The following is a 22820-nucleotide window of genomic DNA, read 5'->3' as shown; positions in this document are numbered from 1 at the left end:
TTGAAGTGAATCTGTGAGAGAGGGATCATCTATAAGCTGAATTGGTCTCTTCTGGATAGTGTCAAGAATTTTTAGAGAAGTTTTGAATGCTCTATCTCAAACACGTGAGCAGTATTCTAAGGATGGGCTCTGCCCCCCCCTCCCCCCGGCACTAGGGGGAAGAGCTCCCCTAGTATGTGCGTATATATATCTGCTATGAACATATAAAATACAATGCAAAATAAGTTATAATATAATATTGAAAGCCAATTTCTGATCCAAGAAATTCCAAACAAAACTAATCCATTGATGGCTCCATCATTAAGGAATTAAAAACAGAGTAGGGTACTTTTGGCAAAATAAATAAGCCACTGGGGGTTTTATCCTTGAAAATCGGTAAGGTAATCATCTGAAGTAATTTCAGTGAAAATATTGGAATATTTCGTGGTGCACAGTTTCATTGTTAATTATCCTTGTGGGGAGCCTTAGGAGCCTATTTGTAAGTATGGAAAGCCATAAGTCAGGTCGTCCATAACCTGGGGACTGTTTGTAAGTATGGAAAGCCATAAGTCAGGTCGTCCATAACCTGGGGACTGCCTGTATATGTATATATATCTGCTTTAAAATGTGATGACATCGGATCAGCCTAGCAATAAATTTGTTATTTGAAATATATTCAATCGCTGCCTTTTCAGATCATTACAGTGAAACAAGATATGTTATTAATTTCTTAAGAGAATTATGAAGTATCCCAATTACATTATCCCTGTGTGAAAGAAATGAATTATAACTACTCTGTCTAATTTCCTATTGGTTTGAAATTATTCATGTTTCAGTAGCTGGAATCTTACCTCATTTTGCTTTTAACACTTCCACAGTATTTCTTTGATTAATTTGATTATTCCAGCCACCACTTTACTTTTCCACTGAGCATGAAATTCAGTTGTTTAGAGAAGCAAACACATAAAATTCAAATTTTTACAAATATGTTTTCTGCTGTGTTTCCCCTATTATATTATTTCTGTTATATTTTTCCAACCTGATTGGCCAAATTGGTTAGCTCAATTTCAAATCAGGAGGCTGCAGTGAATCCCACTAAAAAATTGGGGAAAAGAAAACCATTTCATATTTATTAAAGATGCCAAGAAATTATATTCATGGTTTATCCTTTACCCATGTGTAAGCAGAGTTTGCATCTGAAGTATCTTCATGACGAAGGTACTTGTTTCATATTCATGCCATAAAATGTTAGCTTTGAGTTACTTTATTTCAAGAAAGAAAAGTTGACATGTATAAGTTGATTTTTCTAAATTTATATGTTTGAACTTCATCAATTTCCTGATGTGTACAGGCTACTATGATAGTACTACGTGATTCAGTTTACATTATTACTAATCTTCTATCAACAATTTTCCTCCAAATTAGTCTATTACTTCGTAGCACTCTGATATTATCAGGCCTGGTTGGCCGAGTGGTTAGCGTATCCGCTCTCCAGTCAAAGGCTGCGAGTTCGAATCCCACCGTGGGCATGGATGTTTGTGATTGTCTGTGAAAGTACTAGTGGTGTTAGATGAAGGTTGGTGGAGCAGTGAGACGAAGAGTTGTAGAGTAGATGCCCTCCCTCGATGAGTCTTTGGACTCCTTGGAGGTGTGATGTAATAATATTTTTCTCTTCTAAGGCACATCTGATTGAATCAATCCACCTAGATCTGGGTCTTTTTCTTGCCATTTTGTCAGCAAACACCTATTTTGCTAACCTTTCCTCTTCCATTCTATTTTAGTGACTATACCACTTTAGATTAGCCCTGCTCACACATTCTTAATCCTAACATCATCCTGATATTGTGTATTTGTACCAATGTCTTCCCATGACTTGATTAACTACTTTTACAGATAATTTATAGCTCTCATAAATTTTTATGTTCATTTAGAACATCTTAACTTATTTTCTGTTCGTGCGGTTAGCCTAGTGGCTTTGCGCTTCGCAACCATATGCCTGGGGAAGGAGTGTCCTAGGTTCGATTCCCGTCCACGACGTGAGGAGCTTAAGGATCTTCCTCAGCCATAGCCAAGTTAGCCGGTCTTGGGCGGGGCAGCAGGGTTTTTTCCGCCAGTTTATCTGGGGTTTTTCATCCTGCAAACCGGCCCCGTGCACACACTGGTTACAGTCATAAATACTTAGGGCAAGGAAGGCAACGGGAAACCACCTTGCTCATAATCATCTCTCCCTAGAATGGTAGCATATAGCTACCCTCCCCCGGCTGTATGGCAGATGGGAACCAAACGAAGAACTTATTTTCTGGAAACTTTTGGTGTGCTTTCTTCTGTTCCAGGAATGCTTCTTTAGCTTGTGTCCACATTAGTCTCCTATTTTCTATCCTTGCAGACAACTTCATCACATGCTTTCCTAGCTGAATAAATCAATGTTTTCTTCAGTTTACCACTGGGACTCTGAGTTTGTTTCTTGTTTTCAAACTGCTTCATTCTTTCTTCAATAATGTTTTTATACTTGAGTCTGTAGTTTACCTGTAAAAGTTGCTCAGCTTTAATTCCTAACCTGACCTATTTGCTCTTTGAATGTGATATAATAACACTGTTTTTTTTTTTTAATTTTTAATTTGCTACTTTGGCAAAAACTCATAGGTTTTACTCTGCATGATTGCCTGCCATAAGGAGTCTTAGATACCCAAATAATTGTATCTCATTTGGGGGTAACAAAAACTACATTTTGATATAGATGCAACATTGTGACAATAAATATTATGAAATAAATAATCAACCACTTTGGAAAATATGACTTCTGCACTGATTCAACCTTTGTAATCTTGCTGGGTCTGACTCCACTGATGCATCCTCAGTGAAATTTAAAACTAGTGATCCTTCCCATAATGCATAGCAATATACATGTCTGAAAGGTATGCTTTGCATTATGGGATACCATAACTAGCCTATGGCTCTTATTTTGCCCTGCCATTTACAACAAACTATTACTGTATGATAAAAGAATAAGGATTAGAAATATATATTTTTTTAATCCTTATTTTTTTACGTATATATATATATGCAACTAGTGGATACTTCAGGGTTCTGTACTCCACTACTCTTTAATTTGTATATTAGTGATAATAGGGGGAAATGAAAATTTAAGAGGGAGGATATTCAGTTGTTTGCTGATGATGCAAACTGGGGAGAGCAATAGTTGATAAAGGTGATGTAGATATCCTGTAGGATGATTTAAATAAATTGTTATTGTGGGCAGAGGATAATGATTGTCAATTTAATTTTGCAAACATAAGGTTATGCACTTCAGGTTGAAAAGGTTAAGTTTTCTGCTTTCAGTAGCACTGGCTCTGAGATGGAACTGAGTTAATCCAATTAAGTGTTTTTCTAAGTAAAGAATTATCAAATCTTGTAATGGAGATAATAACTCAATATCTCCTTAGGTGTACAATTACATGGGGCACATTTCATCTTGTTTACCTCACACTAAATCTTTTCATTTGTTTTCTCTGAACCCAAGTGACTATATCCCAGTACACAGTATTATTCTTATCAAAGCCTGATAGAGTGAAAAAAAAAAACTTCCTTATTCCTATAAGTTAGTATTCTATTCAATATTACAGTTATCTGATGTAATGACTTAACCACATCAGCAATGTGACCCTGAATTTATTATTTTTATCAACCAACCTCCATGGAGTCAAGAGACTTGTTGTGGAAAGTCTAACTCTCACCTGCACAGCTCATCATACTTCGACTTAAATGCATTCACTGTTCCAGCACTCACCTCACCCTCAGGCAATGCATTCCAATCACACTCCATGTAAAAAAAAAAAAAAAATCTACTCCTCACCCCCATCTTATACAGCTTCTAGGGATGGCCTCTCATTCTCTCCTCCACTCCTTACCAACTTATGTCTCAATCATGTCTCTCCTCTTCCTTCTATCCACTAGGTTCTGTAATTTACATTCTCTCAATCTGTCCTCCTATTCTAGAGACCAAAAACCAACTTAGTCAATTGTCTCTGAACCCTCTCCAACATCTCATCATCCTTATGAAAACCAGGTGCCCAAATCTGTGCAGAGTAATACATATGCAGCCTGATCAAAGTCTTGTAAGTAAATCAAAACATTCCTACTTCTATCCACCATAACCCCCAAATCCTTCATCTCCTCTAAAATATCCCCGCCAATCCTAAGCCAGACAGTGATTAAAAGAGATGGTGACATTTAGGTAGTTGATGCCCAGGTGGTGGGAACAGGGCGCCCACTAGCCTATAGCCATAATAATAAAGTAAATTATTATAAAAATAACCAAGATCTAGTTAGTAAGATATGGGAGGAGCATGGGGCAACTCCAAAGTTTACCAGCACCACCATCTCTTTACATGGTGTATGGAGTGCAGATAGTTATAAGAACTTAAAACAGCTTGGGCTGTTTTAAGTTCTTATAACTATCTGTGCAGAGTAATACATATGCAGCCTGATCAAAGTCTTATAAGTAAATCAAAACATTCCTACTTCTATGTCTTCTATCCACCATAACCCCCAAATCCTTCATCTCCTCCAAAATATCCCCACCAATCCTATACTCTGCTTCCCAAATTTTAAAACCTTACACTTTGTAATATTAAACTGATATCCTTACACACTCACCCATTGACAGCCTATTTATGTCCTCTTGCAAAAGCTACATCTGCTCTAATTCTCATAACTCTCCCCAACTTTGCATCATCTGTATATCACCATTTAAGCCCTTTCCAATTCCATTTTTATATATATATATATATATATACATACATTAAATATCACCATTTAAGCCCTTTCCAATTCCATTTATATATATATATATATATATACACATTAAATAAAGTGACACTCAAAACAGACCATTTTGGCACGTCACTAGCGACTTTTCTATTCTGAGAAAGCATCCCCCATACACAACCTGTTGATACCTATCAGACAGCCAATTGCTAATCCAATGCACTAATCTAGTAAATAAACAGCCCCCATTTGTTCCAATTTAACTACTAGTTTGTCATGTGGCAATCTATTGAATGCCTTTGCAAAATCCAAATATACTACTGTGTATGCATTCCCCTTGTCCAATGTACCTGTCACCTTGTTATAAGAAGTAAGCAGATTGCTAAAAACACGATCTTCCTTTAGCAAACCCATGCTGTACATTAAAGAGAATTCTACTGTTGTCAACCCAGTTCTGAATCCATGTCCTCACTAGCTTCTCCAACACCTTGTCCACAACTAGACAAGCAGATTGGCCTATAATTTGAAGTCTTAGTTTTATCAACCCCTTTATGAAGAGGAACAATTTTGCCATCTTTCCACACCTTTAAAATCTTGATGCTGGGCTAATCTAAGACTCGTGTTAAATTTTTAACCATCTGTCTACCATTATCCGGAACAATTTTGCCATCTTTCCACACCTTTAAAATCTTGATGCTGGGCTAATCTAAGACTCGTGTTAAATTTTTAACCATCTGTCTACCATTATCCCTTGATCTTTAGCTTCATTGACCATTTGTAGAAGATTACTATCAGTATAATATTCTGCAGTGTCATCAGTCCAAAACGTACACCCTTGCACTGATTGTCATTTACCCATAGAACGTTTTATTGAAGTCAGATTGCAAGGATTCTGTATATGAGAAATATTCTTTATCACTCTTCCAAACTTTGGATCATCTGCAAATAATTGTATATTATTGTCTGAACTATTCCAGATATCACTAATATACCAAGTTAAACAATATTAATGGCCCAAATACAGAATCCTGAAGCACTCCACTGGTCACCTTCCTTCTATTTGACTTGCCACCTTTGTACATTACTCTCTGGTACCTGTCAACTACTCTCCTATGCATGTCTCAAGCCTTATTTTGCAACTCCATTCCATTGAGTTTTCATAACAACCATCAGGATAGAATCCTGTAAAATGCTTTAGCAAAATCCAAAAGCATTGTGGTATATATCCATTCCTCTTGTCCATCTCTGCAGTCACCCTATTATAAATCTTGCTTCACATTATAAAACATGAGGCAAGACCTACTTTAAAGCAATACTGTCTACCCACTTCTTGATGCTGATCCTAATTATCTCCAACACGTTAATGACCATGCCATAGTTACTGATTAGTTTTTAATTCATTATGTCCATCCTTATATATGATGGGATTAACTTGCCTGCTTTCCATTTTGGTCAGGAACATTGCTGCCTCTTTTGTATATTTATATTCTTTCACCACTTGTGCCAGTATTCCATCCAATCCCACTGCTTTGTTTAAATCAGCTTTTTCATATGGTTCCATTAGGACATTCAAAGAAAATTAAGTCTTCTTGGGATATATATACCTTACTAAAGTGATCACTTAACAACCCAATTCTTAAAGTATCTGATACTTTTCTTTCTGTATTCACTAAGGTTATTCTTCCATGGTCATTTTTCCTTTTAATTGCCTCCTTATGATTAAAAAAATTTCTCAGATTTCCCTCTGCCTGCAGAGTAAGTACTTATTGTCTGATTTCATCTTCTTCACCATGGCTATCACTGATTTTTTTTTATATTGCTCCTGCACTTGGTATACACCTTTCTCCTAGATTTTAGATCCACAACAGTTTCTTTTTATGCAGTTCTTCCTTCAAAGTCTTATTCATCAATTTAACTTCCATGTGATTTATTCTTCTGACTCTGGGGATGTATTTAGCTATAGCTTCTTTCCGATATCCTTTGAATGGTTCCATGTACTGCCAATTCTTTTATCATGCAGTTCTTCATACAAAGGCATTTCTTCAAGCTGCCTTCTCAGCCTGTTGTAATCACCTGCCTTATAAAACATATGTTCTTTTTTATTCAAAGGTCTCATGTGATTTGCTACCTCCTAAGTTTAAACTGAGTGTTTACTACTGCTTTAATATTTATTGCCTTTATTTCCGATGCTTCTAGTATTAGCGAAAACATGCATTATAATCAACCACTAGGCTGATTTTCACGTTTGGTCTTCCTTCTTGAATGGCTGCACAGATCACATTGTTCAGCTAATTTTGATGGCATTTGGAGTATGGCCATCTTATGTTGTTTAAGATTTCCTGACAGTTCAACAATCACTGACCAGAATGGAGATTTAGATTGTAAAGAGGGCAGAACAAACAAAAATACTGCAGAGTTTTTTTTTACATGCAACTGATTTCAGTTGGTTATTTGTAGACTATTTTATCTGCTTCATCTTAAAATCCAGGAAGTAGGATGTTGGCTGTAATTTAAAAGCAGCTCTTGACGAATTTATTGTTTTGCTTATAGAGAATTTAGCTTCCTCCTCTGAAATTCAAACAGAACTATAGTACTCTCACTGAAAGTTAACACTAATTATTAAAATGTTCTAAATTGCAGCTAATCTCCTGCTTACTGAAATGCAATACTTGGTTTAATTTTTTTTTTTTTCCATATATATGAGATTTTTTTTTTTTTTTTACCAGACATGAAAGTAGTATATATACACATAGAAGAGAATAATTACCAGTACCATAAATTCACAATGAAAAGTTTAAATCAACAAACTGTGATAGATTCTCAAGTGCATATTCTTGTGTTGAAGTAGCAGAAGCATTTCTGTTCTTATGCTGTAGCTTATGTAAGGCACTGTGAAGAAAGATTCATCGTCTTTAATGAGACAATGTTAGTTGTCTCATTGTTAACATGTTACCTAAGGAAAGCTTCTTTGAAGAGATGCTTATAATTACAATAACAGACAAATAGCATAATTCTGTATCATGGATATTATATTGCTTTTCAGTTGCATGCAGCAGTGAATATTACGTTGTAAAACTTTGTATATGGAACCTCCATAGATTCGAAAAAATCTTAAAGAATCTGTACCATGGAATTAAAAGAATATGACTCCAATCTAGTAATTAAAAATATGAGAATAAGTTTGCTTTTACAGTCTTCCATAAGCCTACTAACATGTAAAGATAGGTAATACTAATTTTAAACTGTACTTAAAACCAAAATTTTGATATTGTGAGGATGTTAAACATCATACCATCTCTGTTCTAAAGGATTCCCTGTCTTCTACATTTGAAATAATGATGTTCCAAAGCAGCTTTCTAAAGGAATCATTATACAGAAAACATGTATCCTCAGAGGGTGCACAGGATATGATATTACAACATGGAAAAGTTGCATCATTACTAATATCATAATGCAAGATGACAGATTTGCATTCTTAAGAAATATAAATTGCCTTCAATTGCGTACACCGCTTGGAAAGAAGTCAGCAGACACCATAGTGTGAGGAACAAACAGCCATGGTGCCCATCTTCATAAGATGTAGAATCTACTTTTGCTGCGATGAATACAACAATCCTACTGTGAATACTTTCCACAAACATACAATAGTGATCAATGGGAATTTTGGACCATTCTTCCTGTAGGCATGTAATGAGAACCTGGACTGTTGTGGGGCAAATGTCCCTTGACCTCAGCCAGCACTCCAGTTCATTCCACAGATGTTGAATAGGATTGAGATTAGGGGTCTTTGGAGACTAGTCAAGTGTGATGACGTTCATGTCCACAAACCACACAGTTACAGCTGCAGCCTTATGGCATGGTGCATTGTCTTGCTGAAAAAGACAATGGTCAGTTCCATAGAAACACCACAAACAGGTCCGAGGCTAAACCAGGAAAAACAGGACTGCACTATCACACTGCCACCTCCAAATTTCATAGTTGAGGTTACACACACTGGTAAGAGACGTTCACTGCATATCTGTCACACCCATCCAGCTGCTCAGTGGAGACTAATGTGATTCATTGCTCCATAACACAGCTTTCTAAGCCTCCACATCTTACTGTACACACTTTTTGTCAGTGAAGATGCTGCATGTTGGTTTGAGTAATGTGGGGCTTGCACATTGCAGTCTGTCATGGATACCCATGTTGTGAGCCTTGGTTCTGAATGTTTTTGTGCAGATTTATGTTCCAGTTGATGCCCGGAACTTGCATTCAATGTGCCGACTGGCGAATGACAATTTTTACATATCCTTCGTAGCACCCTATGGTCATATTTGGCAAGTGTGGTAGGTCGTCCACTGCAGGTAGCACTTGCAGTTAACTCCCTATGCTTCCATCTCAGTATCATTGATTGTTGACTAGGATGGCTCAATTGTGGCATCCTTTCATAATGCTTCTTTCAAACTCTGTCAGTTCCCTTCTTGCAGCCATTTCAATGGACACAGTTGGACACTGACTTAGGAATATCATATTCCTCTAATTTATTCTGGCTACAAACACATGGCACTATGCACCTTACCCCATGGGAGCATCCACTGACTTCTTTTGAAGAAAGGTCAGATAAAATACCCTGCATCTGTTCATATCAGTTTTCAATGCCAAAATTCATACACTGGACACTGTTTGAGGTGAGAAAGGAAGAACACCTCACAATTTAGAACATAAAAGATGATTCATTATGATGTAATTGAAAAGTGACATAACCTGAGATGCAGCGATCACGCTGTTTTGTTGGGGTGACAAATGCAACATTTCAACAAACTATTCTTGTTAAACAGCACCATGAAATGGAATCCTAAATGCTTAAATTAGGTCATTCTCATTAAAAACTGAATTTTTCTTCATGCTGTATTGCTTGCATGCCATAACAATTGGACAGGAATGCTGTTGTATGACACAAGACAATACAATCAGATGCAGTGTCAGTAACTCTTGATATTGGTTATTATTCTATTAAAATATGCAGATTTTGCTGTAGGACTGCTCTTGAGAAAGGATACTAAACCTTCACAATTCTGTAAAAATAAAGTTATTCTTACTGTACATGAAAATATTCACATTTTCTAATCTTAATAATATATTTTTAATTTTATTATTTTTTTTGTATCATCTTGTATAAAAACTACTTCAGCATCCATTATAAATCTGAAGCTGAGCGAGTTTGTTAATGGTTTCATGTACTATTTTGTGTTTGAAAGAAGCCAATTAGGACATAGTTTAGCATGTTCTACACTTCTGCCACACCAAATGCATATAGATTAATAAAAAAAAAAGTAAATAAAGCATTCTAAATAATGCTATGGAATTTAAGCAAATAGCAAGAGATGTGTACTTAAAGCAGGAAAAATGATATGATGGCATTGGTGTGGTTGCAGTCAGTTGGTGGATTGTGAGTGGTGGAAGCAGAATTGTAGAGTAGATGCCCTCCCTCAATGAGTCTTTGGAATCCCTGGAGGTGACAAATAATATGTGGTTAGTGAATGTTAAGGATTTTAAGATTCAGTACGATAAACATGTCAGTCGAATAAACCTCCCATAATAGGTCTGCCAACTCCATGGAGGGCTAATAATAATATCACCATGTTTCTTGGTTGAAGATCCCTATGCTCTGTAGTCTGGTTTTGCCCTTCCTAGAAAGATTTGGTCATCTATCCAAAGGATCAGAACTAACCAGGGCAGATGTGGTTACCTACTGCATAAATGGAGACTAACAGACGACCCTTATTGTGACTGTTTCTCTGTGGCCCAGACGATCACTCATATTGTGAATGACTGCCCAAGACTCCAATTTCATGCCTCCAGGACATCCGCGAGGTGACAGATGAGGCCCTGGATTGGCTTTCTGGTCTGGACCTTGACCTAGAGCTGCTTTTGCCATAAGAATAAATAAAAAAATAAATCACGTATTCTTAAAGAATGTACACAATTAGCAGTGTCCTTGACTTGGTTATTTAATGAAAGTCTTGCAGTGGGTAGGGTTCCGATAATACAGTGGAAAGAGGGCAAAATAATACAATTCCACAAGCATGGCTCTAGGACAGAAGTTTCCAATTACAGACCAATCTGTATAACTGCAGTTGTGTAGTCAAGGTATATTGGAAAGATTGGTCAGGAATAGAATATAGGATTGATTGGGTTGATGGATATAGCATTCTTTATGATGGTCAGCATGGATTTGTAAAGGGGGTAGGTCTCGTTTTATCAATTTACTTGCATTTTATAAGGTAATGAGAGTGTTAGATAAGGGAGAATCATATACTGTGATATTCTTGGACTTTGCAAGAGCATTTGTTAATTACAACATAAGATGGCTACAAGCTGAAGAGGATGGGAATAGGTAGTATATTGATTAGATTGATCTCATCCATCCCTTTAGGATGGGTAGAGTCCCCTAATGAATGGTTCACGACAAAATTAATGTGGCCGGTTCATCACTCTTTGCTGCATCCCCTAAGGGATGTAGTATTCATGACCATAATCTGTGCGTGTTCACGGGGCCAGTTTGCCTGCTTGCAGGATGAAAAACCCCAGATAAACTCGTGTGTAAAAAACCCTGCTATCCAGAACAGAACCCTGGCATGCTCCAGGGTTCTGTTCTTGGGGTCCTGCTTTAATTTGTTTGTAAATGATATATCATGTGAACTGAATGGGGATTTTCAGTTGTTTGCTGATGATACAAAGTTGGGGAGAATATAAGTAACATTGCTGATTTTAATTTCTTTCAAGAAGATTTGAATAGGCTTTTCACTTGGGCAAAGTACTGGGGTTATAGTTTTAATATTAACAAGTGCCAGGTGTTGCATTTTGGAGTACAGAAATATAAGGCTGTATACTATAATTGACAACACTATACCTGCAGGAAGTGAATGAGAATTCGAAAGTGATGGTTGACAATAGCCCTCTAAACTTCAGTTTAGATGGCATATTGCAAGTGTTGCAAAGACTGTACATTGTAGTAGCTCTGTGATAAGAAGTACTCTAACATGTAGGGATTAGGAAGTGGTTTTGCACTCTATAAAGCACTGGTCATACCATACTTGTTCTATTATGTTTAGATTTGGTCACTTGGTTTTCAAAGTGATGTGGAAACATTGGAGAGGGTCCAGAGACGAGTGACTAAGGACGCTATCAGGACTTTGGAATGCAGACTATAGAGAGAGATGTTGAAAAAATGTGAACTGCAGAGTTCAGTGGATATGAGGAAAAGAGGTGATATGATAGAAACATTTAAGGGGATTTTATTAAGTTAATCCAGAAGAGATTATAAAAAGAGTAGAAGGCAAGAGGGGAAGAACCAGAAGCCATCCCTGGAAGTAATGCAATAATGTGGTGAAGAGTGAGGAGCAAGATTTTTTACATGGAGAATGGAGTGAATGGAATGCATCACTGGAGAGTGTACTAATAATACCATTAATATAAGGACAGCCTTGTGTAATCTAGAAGTAAAATCAAATTATGTGAAAAAGTGAGATGAGTCAAGGCTCAAATATAGAACATGGCCAAACCATCAAAAAGTAGAACTACGTCCTATTTAGATGACAGGAGAGTTGTTGGTCATATGAAGTGGCATAAGTTAAACAAAATACATCTTTTCAAAACACAAAAAAAAAAGTACTCCTTCCTCCCACTCCTGAAGTACTATGTATAAAGGCAAATCATAGGAAAGATGATAAAGTTTGTACACTTTCAGCGATGCTATTGCCCTTATCAAAAAGGGTAGGGCTACCGAATGATAGTTATCAATAGTTCACAGCAAATGAAGCTTGATTCCGTAGAGTTAGAGAAGATATGCTGCCACTGATTTGGTCAGTCAGGCTTACAGGTATATCTGTTTTTTTCTTTTATTATTAATGCAGCATTTATTATGATAACTTTTTTTTTTTGTATATTCAGAAATAATAATCAGTGCTTTTTTTTTTTTTTTTTGTAAAGCAATAGGTGCCAGTACTCATTCTTTGCTAGCAGAAAATTAAAAGGATATGAAAAGAAAACTTAAAAGAATTATTTGCTGCTACTCAAGTAAGGGTACAGGTGTCCCTCGCTTTACACTATTTAGTTGGTCTATGAAATAATCGCGTAACACGAAATCATGTAAAGTGATTTGAATTTAGCATGGGTGAGATAGGGATTTCTTCAGAAGGATAAAAAAAATGAAAACTTTACACCTGTGAGCAAAATAAATTTTAATGAATGAATTATTTAAACTTATAAACAAAACACACAAATTTCATCATTTCATCGAGATTGAACAGTTGCTGAGGCAAATAACCATGTTCCTGAATTACACTTAGAAATTTTGCTGGAAAGTTCTCAGCAGCAACAACATCAGCTCCCGCAGCCTTGCCAGATTATGAAATTGCCATGGATTTCATAATCTCGCCCTTGAGATTATGAAATCTATGTCACACCTTGAAACGTTCAAACCACCCAGCACATGCAGTAAAAGATTGCACTTTAGGATCAGGATCTATATATAGCATTCAAATCATCAAAAAAACTTTTCACTTTAACCTGGATAATCAAGGTGGATAACGGAACAGCATGTTGATTTTCATGTTCAATCCACTGAGCCAAAATCCTTTCCAATTTCTCCATAATTGGTGTCCGTATCTGTGTTATCTTAGCTGTCGACATTCTCATTGCACTTTTACAACTTTCTTTTATTTTCTCTGCTTGATTTCTTACTGTTCTTAAAGTTGATTCTGAAATTCCTGTAGCTCTGACTATGTTGACTGTGCACTCATTATGTTCATACCTCTTTATAACTTCTAATTTTTCCTCCAGTGTTATGGCTTTTCTCTGTTTCTTAGTCTTGGAAGTATTTTGATCACAATTATCTCTTTTTTTCCCATAATGTTTGCATTGCAGAAGATTCCAACAATGGAACTTACTAGTTCTACACCTTCTGTGAGACTGACATGCAACAAGATGCCGCCTTGTCAAAGCGGCGCACGCACAAAGTCATGTGCCCATGCACGGGGTGACATGCAAAATTGCTACCGGTTTTGATGTTTTAAATTAACTTTTTAAAATCTCATTATAGCAAAGACGAGTCAGTGAGATTGTGTATAACTAGGGATACCTGTAGTAGTAAATAATTCTTTTAATGTTTAGAATAAGAACAGAAAATGAAGTATATAACAGACAGTTTATTATGCATGCATTTATTGTACAAATATTTAAAAAAATAAGTAAAATGTATATGATAAGTTTTAATAAAAATTTCATGTAGCAGACAAAAAAAAAATTATATAGCAAATATCTTCACAATAGACGTAGTGAAAAATGTAAATTTCGTTAAATAACTAAGCTTATTAGCATACTATGTAAAACAAATGATTAATGAATAGCATAAATTTTGAAATGTATCACACTCATATGTCAGGTTACTGTTAATAAAGGTGCTGGTATACAATAATCATAGTATGGGGGGGAAGAACACTGATTGTAATTAACTCTCATCTAGGTGGCTATATCTTGTATTAGTAAATTTCAGTTCATTGATTCACATGCTGTTCTCAAGATTTGTTTTTGGTGTTAGATCTAAATGACTTGATAGCCTTTGGCTGTATGGTTATCTGGTATGATATGTCTTACTAAATGTTCTACAGAGCATCAATAATTTTCTAATCAGACTTTTAAACACATGTTCTTTTGGAAGACTGCTCAAGTTGATCAAAGCAGAACAAAGATGTTGTGCCAAAGACAGGAAAAACTAGTCTTCTTGCAGATGGATGGGTTATCAGTATTCTTTCATATATTCCTATCAAGTTGCTCAAATTGACACTCCCCCCCCCCACAAGAAAAAAATATATTGAGCTCAAATTGTCTGAATATGTATTTCTCAAATAGTTGTTCAGACAATTTGAGAACTAAATTTGTGTGTTTCAGTTACAAATCAGACTAACAATTTTTCAGAATAAATGTTTCTTAAAAAGAAGTACTCATACAAAAATAGTTAATTTCATCTCACTCATTTGTACAAGATCTTTCATCAAGTATTAGTACAAAAGGTTGTATAAATACACACAACTAATTTAAGTACTGATGACAGTAATTGCAAGTCATGTTTATGAAAATCTTAGTCACATTTACAGAGGCACGAATACATTAGAAACAAAATCTCTGAAAATGTACAGAAAAGATGGAACTTTGAAATACCAAAAGAAAACAATTAATATTAATACTGTATATACCCATAATAAAGAAAAAAACACTACATAAAACAAGCATTCTATACAAATAAACTTATAGCAGACTACTAACAATTAACTTTAGATTATATACAAGTCCATCATTTCCATACATTCAAGTGATATTTAGTTTTAGTACTAATTATTGTTATGTTTAGCTGCAGAAAAAGCTACTAATGTAACTTGTAAATGAACAGTCAAAGTACTGTCTTTTCACATGAGCTAAAGATCTTTTTTAAGATATATATCCAAAAGTAGTTAAGAGTATTTTGCAACAATATGGAATGTATTTTCTTTAAAGAGCATCTAATACCAGATTACAGATAATTAAATACCATCTATCACTTAAAAGGTACACTGCACATCACTGTTCCAAAAAACTTGAAATGAAAAAAAAAAAAAAAGGTTATTCTAATGTGTGTGTGTGTATATATAAAAAGGGAAGTTAACTATGTACATCAGTATTTTCAATTTGTGCTGAAAAAGGCACATAATTCCCCCCATCCTCAAGCAGCAAATAGGCTAACACTTCTATGGTAATTTTCTCTTCTTGCAATTTCAGCATTTCATCTCAGAAAATTTAATTTATGAGCATTACTTTAAACTAGTTGTTTTTTTCTGTTGGAGCAACTTCAAGCACAAGTTGAATCAGTCTTGTTACATGTCCTTAAAAACAAGGAAAAAAATAAAATCAGTGCACAATGATATTTTAAAGTATGGTAATATTTTTTATTATAAAAAAATTGAAATCTTTAGTAATTAAAAAAATTAGTGATCTGCACTGAGACATTTACCTTTTGCTATCTTAAAATAAAATTTTCTACTCTAAGAATTTATGTAGCGACTATGAATATATTGCTTAAATTTTGTACCAACATATATTTTAAAGACAATTTCAGAGAATTCCATTTTTTACATTTATTAGTGAGTTATATGACAATGTACAAGTATGCATATATCTATTGAACTGTCAGCACTTGTTTCAAATTCACTGGTTCTTTTCAAAAGTCATATTAGAAATAACCTAGTGTATGGTGAAAGTTAAATGGATCTTGTCAGACTGCAAAAGTATTTCAAGTGTTAGTAAAAATACTAATTATGTATAGTTCTACTACCATGCTGAAGTCATAAGACTTCAGCATGGTGTTACATCTGTTCATATGCTTCCTAGAAAGAAGCAACCCCACCCCCCTCGTTTGGATTTTGTCATTGGATCTCTATAATGTGAAAGAAACAGATTGTTTTCAAATTGTCATTTCTTCTTCTTCAATACGATATTCAATTTTACCCTGCTCAAAACTAAAAAATGATCCTACTTCAAATCCAATCCCCTGTATAATAGTATATCCTGAATCAGCATGAAGTATGTAATAGAAAGTGAAATATATAACAGTTTATTATGCATAAATAAAGTAAAATACATATGATAATCTTAAATAAAAATTTTATGTAATAGATATAAAAAAAAATTATATAGCAACTATCTTCATGATAGAAGTAATAAAAATGTGTGTATATTCACCTCTGTATGTTTGTGACAGTAATGACTTTTCCTTAAAAGAAATTTAAGGTACTTAATTTTACTATTAGCTTTGCTCTTATCTCCATATTTTTCCCACATGTCTATTAAGATCTCCAAAAAGAATCAGCCTTTCTTTTTTTTCCTGTATCCTCTACCTTTTCCAGTGATTAAAAATTCCTTCACTTCCTTAGAACCTTCTTTGTAATCACAGCCCCAAATAAGTTTCACTGTTTGATTTGCCATTTTAAATTATATGCTCTCATCATTCTACTTGAAATTACCCATTCAAAAAAGTGTGCGTTTAGTGTTGAATACTAGATCTACAAGCCCTGTGCAATGGTACTTGCATCCATAGCACCACCTGAAGAAATATCATTATAGTTCTATTCTAGTCACCTACTAGTGGAAGTATTTTCTGATCCTTTCTTCAACCAGTTCCCAAGTTAGTTGATCTTTGTCAAATGCAAGTAGGGTTCTCCCCTTCGGAAATTTGAGTTTTAACTCTATCTCAAAAAAAGCTTCAAAAGTCATGCTGTTATGGACAATAACAAATGTTAGGATTTAGTGCCATGAGATGGCAGTAGTTGTCCACTATTCTCTCTCTCTCTCTCTCTCTCTCTCATAGCCTTGAAGGATGGGACCAGCTAATTTTTAGAAGACCTACTTGACTTCATAAAGTTGGGACTAAAAGATCTCTGCCTACTCTACTGGGGAATAAAAGGTGTTAGCAGATTTATTTTCATTAATTTATACTACACCTATTCCTTACATTTCCTAATCAGTTTTTCTGAAATAATCTTATTTAGAAATAAGATTTCTCATTACCATTATGGCACTTTTCAAAAATTTCATTTATGATATGAATTATAAAATTTATAAAATAAAATTTATGATACCACAGGAATGGAAGGAATGTATTGTACAAGGGTCGTACAATGTTGGATTTTTCTAACGCATTTGATAGGATACCACACAAAAGGCTGTTGCACGGATATGAGATTGAAGGTGTAATTGCAGCAGGACAAGGTGTGGAATGCATGAAGGTGAGAATGATAGATATGAATGACAATCATTGTCAGGATCAGGAAAACAGGAGTGGTCAGACCAAAGAGATAGAGATGTGGTATAGTGGCTAGAGTAGAGATTGTTGATGTTGGTAGAATGGTCACAAAGACATGGGGGATGGTTATGGTTGTACACAAATCTGAGGCATATTTGAAATAAGAGAGCTGAGTTTGTTGCATAGATTGAGTCATTATTCCCAAAGATAATCATTACAGTGAAACTTCATTTCCTGAGGATGATGTGCATATGGAAATAGAAATAGAAAGATATCCAATTTTCTGGAAGGATGGGAAGGCAAATAGAGGATGGAAAATATTGGAAGTTTATTTTCCACTTGGTTAGACTATAATAAATTTAGTCTAATCCTTTATCCAAGTGTAAGCAAACAAAGTTTGTGCCTGAAGTATCTTCAGGACTGAGGCAACTCGTGGTAAAGGTGGACCAAGCTCCCATCACTCCTTGTCTCAGTATCTCCCATAATGCAAAGCATATCTCCTTGCAGACATGTATAATGTCTATGCATTAAGGGAAGGACCACTACCCAGACCGGTTTAGACTTTTATTGAGGTCTTGTCAGTGGGAGCCAGACCCAGAAGTGGTGATACTAAGGCAGAGTGTACATGTCTGCAAGGAGATATGCTTTGCATTATGGGAGATACTGAGACAAGGAGTAATGAGAGCTTGGTCCATCTTTACCACGAGTTGCCTCAGTCCTGAAGATACTTCAGGTGCAAACTTTGTTTGCTTACACTTGGATAAAGGATTAAACTAAATTTATTATAGTCTAACCCAGTGGAAAATAAACTTCCAACATCTTTCTCTAAATCCAGAGTAATTTTAATAATAAAGTGGTACACCTTTTGGCAACTTGTATAGGTAAATATGTCCTCTTCATTGCTTCTTCCTTAGTATCACCACTTCTGGGTCTGGCTCCCACTGACGAGACCTCAATAAAGGTCAAAACCGGTCTGGATAGTGGCCCTTCCCTTATTGCATAGTATTATACATGTCTGCAAGGAAATATGCTTTACATTATGGGAGATACTGAGACAAGGAGTGATGAGAGCTTGGTCCACCCTTACCATGAGTTGCCTCAGTTCTGAAGATAATTCAGGTGCAAGTGTTTGCTTACACTTGGATATAGGATTAAACTAAATTTATTATAGGATGGAGAATACTGTTAATAATTGAAGAGAAATTGTGCCCACAAAGTATGGAAGTTGATGGCACATGGGCAGATTTTGAATCTGTGTGGTGTGAAGCTGAAATTAACAGGCTAGTATATCTGATAGGATACTGTTATAGGTCAGGGAATGTAGAGAATACTGATTGTGAAATGTTTAGGCAAGTTGGTTGTGCATGTAATAAGGTAATCCTGATGGGAGACTTTAATTACAGGAATATATAATGAAAGGAGGAGATTGTATACAAGAACAAGGAGAGTGAATGTGTTGAATATCTGAGGGATAAATATCTTAAGCAGCATGTGACTGAAGTGACTAGAGGCTTAAGAGTGTTGCATTTGGTGATTTAAGGGCCTAATTGGGGGAAGGAGTGTCCGCTATTGCTGAAAGTCCTTTAAACTGAATGTATTTTAAAAACATTAATAACAAACTTACAATGTCCTGGATGTATTAAAATGTTATTATAATGAATAAGTATGAATAAAATATTATTATAATGTATATTGAGTAATTTAATGAGCTGATCTGGTTGGCCGAGTGGTTAGTGTATCCACTCCCCAGTCAAAAGGCCAGGGAGTGGATACACTAATGTTTGAATCCTGCTATGGGCATGGATGTTTGTGATTGTCTGTGAAAATACTAGTGATGGTGGGCAGTAGACTGCATTGGTGTAGATGATGATTGTAGTTGGTGAATTGAGTGGTGGAGACAGAGTTGTAGAGTAGGCGCCCTCCCTCGATGAGTCATTGCACTCCCTGGAGGTGTCATGTAATAATAATGAACTGGAGAATGTGGGATTTGAATATAAACTCTTGACTTTGATCAAAGGATGGTTGACAGACAGATATCACAAAGTGGTATATAGTGGGTGTGAATCTGCCAGATTTAAGGTGACCAGTGGTGTACCTCAGGGTTCAGTCCTTGGGCCATTATTGTACAATCTATGCATTAATGACATCAGACAGGGTTTAACATCAGATGTGCAATGCTGACGATGCGAGGATAGGTAGGGCGATCAAGGGATGCTACTGATATTCAGCACTTACAAAATTATTTAAATAGACTGGAAATTTGGGCAAACTAAAATGGCTGTCAGTTTAATGTTAGTAAGTGCGAAGTTATGCACTTTGGCATGATTAGAGTTCCAGTGGCATATTATATTAGCAGAGTTATGCTACAAGAAACTGAGGAGGCAGAGGATCTTGGTATATTGATGGATACGAATTTGAAGTTCAAAGGTCACATAGCAAAGGTTATACATACAACTCATAGGATAATTGTGATGTTGAAGCGAACCTTGACATGTAAGGATAAGGAAGTCATTTTGCCTCTTTATAAGGCTTTGATAAGACCACACCTGGATTATTGTGCACAGATTTGGTCTCCCGGGTTCCAAGAAAGCTGTGGAAAGGGTACAAAGAAGAGTTACAAAGATTATATCTGGATTATGGGATTTAAATTATGAGGACAGATTGAGGGTATGTGGATCGCAAACTCTGGTTAACAGGAGAAAGAGGGGTGATGTGATATGATAGAGGTCTATAAACTTTTGAATGGGTGCTATAGGATATCATCTGATGAAAGTTTTTGTTATATGGAAGGTGGGGAGAGAACATGGGGGCATCCATGGAAGTTAAGTTTGTTCACAGTCAAGAAAGGGAGCAGTGAGTTAGTGGAATAGTTTGCCTTTAGGGATAGTAAGTGTATGACAGCTACTTTGCATGATTTATAGCCTCCCTCGATGAGTCCTTGATTCCCTGGAGGTCTCGGATAATAATAATAATGAAGACTTGCGAACAGACTACCTCATAATATAGCAATAAAATAGAGCGAGCCATAGTAAATCATACTGTTAGTCATACACCTGTTCCAGAAATTTTCATCACTTCAGACAAGAATAATAAGAAAGCATGTTTGTTATGTTTAAATGCTATGATATCTAAACCAATAGAAAAAAAAATGCTAGAAAAATTTAGACCAGAAATCAGTGAAGCATAACAGGAGCAGCACAAAAATATGTCTAACAAGCAAATCATATAGTGGCTAAAGATTACTCTGAAATGAATTAACTGTAAGGTATAGTTCTTCAAAATTCCAGTATAATTACCACATAAACTGAACTTTATTAAACCTACAAATGCTTGAATAGTTTTGGGTGCCAACAAGTACAGTCAAGCAGAAGTATACTTGCGCTTATTTTAACATGAGGAAGTTTATGTAAAATGTATTTCACAGTAAGTGATGAAAAATAATACAACAGATGAAAGATATAAAAATAAACAATGAATGTGTGAAAGCAAGTGTTACAGGTTTTCTCAACCTCAGCTAGAAATTTCAGCTACCACCATCGATCTGAACTGTCCAAACTACACTTTAAACAGGTTTCTCCAATCACAGACAGTACACATGCATTCATTAGATCTGACATCCCATGTAAGAAAATGCCATATTGAATCTTCCTTCCCCAAATTGAATCTTCTGATCTTCTCTGGATCAAAATATTTTGCCACATCACTCATTTGCTGTTTCCACCACTCTTCAAATTCTGATAACCACTCTGATCTCTTTGATTACTTATTTCTAAAACTTGATATATTGCAGTCCAAATACCCATACAGTGAGGTCATCTTCCTTGGAGGAGGGAAGCCAGTTTGACTTGCTAATCAGGTTCCCTTTTCCAATTATGCGGAAAAAATTGGGGATGATGAAATATTTCCTGTTAAATCTAATCCCCGAGATTGCAAGAATTACAGCCCATCACTTTAATTTCACATGCAAGTAGAGTTATGATGAACGTGATCCAACAAAGGCTGGAGCCATATGTGAACAGAGAAATGTCAGAAGAACAGAAGGCTTTAGGAAAGGAAGAGGAACTAGAATCCAGATAGCAAATATGAGATGGATTATGGAAAGAACAAAACAATTTCAGAAGGAAATATTCGTCTGTTTTATTAATTATAAGAAGGCTTTAGACTGCATGGATCACACAAACTCTGGATTGTAATGAGATCAATGGGAATACTTGAGCATCTAATTCTCTTGATGAGCCATATGACAAACCAAGAAGCATTAGTAAAAACAGTCTTTGGAGAAACAGTGTTCCAGTGGAAAAGGAGATGTGGCAGGGTTGTATACTGTTGCCTTATCTTTTTAATATTTAAAGTGAATATATTATGTGAATGGCTAACTTAGACAAAGACCTAGTTGGAATTAAGATTGGTGGCAGAAAAATAAATAATTTAAGATATACATATGTTACAACCCTCATAGCATAAACTAAGGAAGGTCTGGAGTAGTTGATTCTATTGGTTAAGAGGGAAAGCAACAAAGCCAGGCTTAATTTAAACATCAGATAAACAAAAAGGGGCAGCTTTTGGCAATTTACATGAATTTATGATAGAAGGAGATAAAATAGAAATAATTGAAAGTTAAGATTTACAGAGTCCAGAATAAGAAATTATGGTAAATGTTAAGATGAAATTAAAAGGAGAATAGCCATGGGGAAAAAAAGCTATGTTAAACATGACAAAAATTATGAAATATAGAAGATGTAAGGTCATGAAAGATGCAATTGTCAAAGTAATGGTATTTCCACTAGTGATGTATGTATGTCAAAGCTGTCAAAAGTGAATTGTTTGATTTGAATTATGGGCATGGAGGAGACTACTAAGAATCCCATGAACTGCAAGAATGGCTAATAAGAAAGTTTTAGAGAGTATAAATACAGAATGCTCCTTGGAGAAATGATCACTAAACAGAAGAATATACTTGGACATATTAGGCAAGCAGATGAATCATTGGAAAAGGCAGTTATGCTAGGGAAGATTGAGGACATGAGAAGAAGAAGACTGCAAAAGAGTTGGACAACATAAAGGAACTTACCAATTTGAACTTATAACTGCTGAAAGAAAAGACAAGAGAGTCCAAGTGGGATGGAGAGCCTTTGTTTGCAACATCACCAAGAGTCAAAAACAACTGGATAGTACATACCACAAATAGTTTATATGCCTGCAAGAAATCTGATAACTGAAATATCTTATTAATGATGTTCACCTTTTCTTAATCATC

General features: G+C 35.5%; 1 protein-coding gene across 7 annotated transcripts in view; it reads right to left on the bottom strand.

Annotated features, from left to right (window-relative positions):
• Nucleotides 1-14698: 14698 nt before the first annotated feature.
• LOC150096631 (b(0,+)-type amino acid transporter 1-like) overlaps nucleotides 14699-22820 on the bottom strand; it is a 347057-nt gene continuing 338935 nt past the window's right edge. For all 7 annotated transcript variants that reach the window (XM_090408724.1, XM_090408727.1, XM_090408729.1 and 4 more), the window contains one exon: nucleotides 14699-15647. In XM_090408724.1, the coding sequence (XP_090264850.1) occupies nucleotides 15586-15647 (62 nt within the window). In that variant the 3' untranslated portion in view covers nucleotides 14699-15585. The remainder of the gene's footprint in view (nucleotides 15648-22820) is intronic.

Source organism: Typopeltis vanoorti, chromosome 18, assembly GCF_054136105.1.
Source record: "Typopeltis vanoorti isolate ZY-2024b chromosome 18, IOZ_Tvanoo_1.0, whole genome shotgun sequence".
Taxonomy (NCBI): Eukaryota; Metazoa; Arthropoda; class Arachnida; order Uropygi; family Thelyphonidae; genus Typopeltis; species Typopeltis vanoorti.
This window is presented reverse-complemented; position numbering and strand designations above follow the sequence as displayed.